A 3,065-nucleotide genomic window follows, 5' to 3' on the forward strand; every position below is an offset into this window, starting at 1 on the left:
CATGTTGCCTATTTGGACATTATGAATACTGAAACAAGTGAATGTTAAAAAAGGGAACTGGAAAAATAATCAGTACGATCACTGAAATTAATTTGTGCTTACATATTTTCCAGCGTAGACCGCTGCCATTTAAAGGCCCCGGAGATAATCACTTGAATGCCAGTTTGTCCCGTTGATGCGGGGGTAAACAAAAATGATGTAATTATGTGTGGCTCGGCGCAAACATCCATCCTTAGATGCCCTCAGGCTCAAACTGTTTGAAGGCTGTGTTATTGTGAGATTTACCCACAATTGTAAGCATTTCAAAGTTAAAAACTGGCAACACGGAGTGTGATTTCACATTCCTAGTACAACATCTGGATGATTTGAGTGAAATTGAATAGTCTGTTGAGTGTTAAAGATGGATATTGCGCATATAGAAGCCTCCTTCACATTAGATCTACTCACCCCGGGTCATTAAAAATAAAAAAAACTGTTCACAGTGAATTTCCACACTGATTTTTAATAAATACTCTGTGAAATAAAGGTTCTATACGGAATAGATGTCACCTGAATACAGGCGTGAGTGTGATGCTTTATCTCAAAATACACACAAGGCTTCAAATGTACAATCAGCAAGGTTATGTTGGATTATTTCAGTGGCAAAACCGAGGAACATTTGATGTCCATCCTTCCAGGAGAGTAAGAAGCATATAATTTATCTTTATCAGCATTTGGCTTAAATACTATCATTGCACAATAACAGTAAAATCCAGCTTGCCTACCCGGTCTGGTAAGGAGCCAGTTATACTTTGTTCTTCCATTCGCCATGAGCAAATTCACCATTTCCAAACAACAATAAACAGCGCTGGCATTAACATCTGAGCAATGCTGGAAACATGATTTATTATAGAGTTCATTCAGACAGTAAAATAAGTCCAAATCCAAGTTGCACCTGGTCTGATCCACTGATTATGATCCGAGCTGGACGGGCGCTGGCAGGTGTGTTGAAGTGGTCTTCATTGTCTGGGTTTCACAGTCGTGGTAAAGACACCGACAATAATGGCCACGACGGTGAAGCCTTGAGCAAAGATGCGTCCCCTCATCAGAAGCTGGGACTGTCTGGTTTTCCCTTGATTGAAGGCACGGAGGCCGTAAATCAGTGCTCCTGCTGTTGCCAAGCAACCTAGAGAACAAAAAAAAGCAAATTAACAACTAATTAACAGGACAATTCCCAGGGTTTGGGCAGGTCAACAAAAACAAATACTCCAATAAGTACATCCAGTTCTTGCTTGCTCTCAGGGTCACATTTGTAAAGATGGAGGATCTCGACATTAAAGGGTAAGTTCACCCAAATCATAGAGGGGGAAAACGCTTTTACCCCCTCATTCTAGTTATGTTTACCCCGCATTGCAGATAGTTTTGTTGGTTTCTTTTGATATTTCAGATATCCACTAAACAATGCAATGGGAATACATTGAGTTTAGGGGCGTTATGAGACTCAACCATTTAGAAATATTGTTATCCTACACTTTATATTACAAAGGAGATCTCGTTATTTGAAACGGGCAGTTCTTAAAAAAACATTTCTATGTAATTTAAGTGGTTTGGGTTACATGAACCTTGAAAATATTCATCAAGGGCAACGCGGCTCGTCGGGTTTTCAAAGTAAAGTACGGCACGGCCAAAAAAAACAACTTTAACACGACTCCCTCCACCTTAAAATATAAGCAAGTCATCAATCGATGACGCTCACAGATTGATTTGATTGTGACAAACGTAGAAAGACGTTAGCTACGCTACTTCCTCTCCGATTTAATCTTGCTAGGTTAGCATTTTCCGTGAGTGTGGTTGAGCTTTAAATGCTAACGTAGATCTAGATACGATTGATCGGACCACACTTAAACCAAGGAGGACGCTTTGTACTGTACTTGTATAACCGTGTACCCCCAGCTTGTATAACTCACCTATCGGGACGAATGGGTTCTCCTTAGTTTTTCTGGAGAACTTCTCTTTGAAGGTCTCATCTTTGACTTTGGGCGAAGGGTTGAAGCCGTCAATAAGCGGCGGCTGGGAGAAGTCAAACGGCACGAACGCTGGTGGCGATGATTTCGGCGTTTGCTCAGAGACCGATGCTGCTGCTGCCCCCGCCATGTCTACCAAAATATATGGAACCTGAGACCTACACTTCCGGTTATACTTTTCTCTCGGACTTCACAATAAAAGTCCTGCATCGGTGTACCTCCCCCTGGCGTCTGCCACCTGCACGTGCAACAAAACACGTCCATTAAAGTCTTTGTACAAAACCAGTTTGGTTCAGCATTTAGGAAGATCATACGGATATAATTTAAAAAATCCCATGTAAAAACATTATTCCTTTGTAGCAACTATTTGATTTAACTAAATAACTGAATATAAAACAGGCAACTGGGATAAACATTTTGCAGCGACAGTACACAAAGATGTTGCAAATACGTCACTAATAAAAATAAAAAGGCCTGCAATCTATGATGTCCTGTCCCACATTACGCTTATCATGAGCCGTTTCTTGCAGACAGAAAGATTACTGAATACTAATTTACCGGTGGAAATGTTTGCCGATCTCTGGATAACAAATCCCCACTCTTACCACTAAGTGGCAGTATTGGGTAATAGTTCAGAGTCAAAATAATCACTGTATCTCAAATAACAGTAGTCTCAAGTGATGTATTTAGGGATTTATAACATGTAATCTGGCCTCGAACGTTTGCGTATATGTATTTCATGTCCCCAATAGCATCCGCGTTCAGGGTCAGAGGTCAGATCACATTAACAGATGGATCCTATTGAAGCACAATTGGGCCCGACAGTCAAGTCCTCCCAGCTCTCTCATATTATACGCTTACAATAATAATATAAAAACATCTAAATTATAAATACTACATACATTGCTCAAATAGAAATATGATTGTTCTTTAAATACAGTTTGGACAGCTTCTCCAAAAAGGGAGTCAATAAATGTGATTCATGAAATGTGTACAAAGTGTTGAACATGAAAGAATAATAGAGAAGTATCAAAGAAAAACGTTTCATAAACAGCACACACG

General features: G+C 40.0%; 1 protein-coding gene across 1 annotated transcript; it reads right to left on the reverse strand.

Moving 5' to 3' along the window:
- Positions 1-482: 482 nt before the first annotated feature.
- Positions 483-2,159, reverse strand: higd2a (HIG1 hypoxia inducible domain family, member 2A). Its single transcript, XM_084010569.1, has 2 exons — positions 1,947-2,159; positions 483-1,165 (listed from the first exon to the last, which is right to left on the reverse strand). The coding sequence occupies exons 1-2, from the start codon at positions 2,131-2,133 to the stop codon at positions 999-1,001; spliced, it is 354 nt and encodes a 117-aa protein (XP_083866695.1). The 5' UTR covers positions 2,134-2,159; the 3' UTR covers positions 483-998.
- Positions 2,160-3,065: the final 906 nt, after the last annotated feature.

Source organism: Eutrigla gurnardus (genome assembly GCF_963514095.1).
Source record: "Eutrigla gurnardus genome assembly, chromosome: 5".
In the NCBI taxonomy this organism is placed as follows: domain Eukaryota; kingdom Metazoa; phylum Chordata; class Actinopteri; order Perciformes; family Triglidae; genus Eutrigla; species Eutrigla gurnardus.

Bases quoted from the DNA above. Each gene is read 5' to 3' on its own strand.
- higd2a (XM_084010569.1), bottom strand. From the start codon at position 2,133: ATGGCGGGGGCAGCAGCAGCATCGGTCTCTGAGCAAACGCCGAAATCA. The intron at 1,166-1,946 runs GTGAGTTATACA...TTTGTTCTCTAG, and splicing joins GAACCCATTCGTCCCGATAG to GTTGCTTGGCAACAGCAGGA.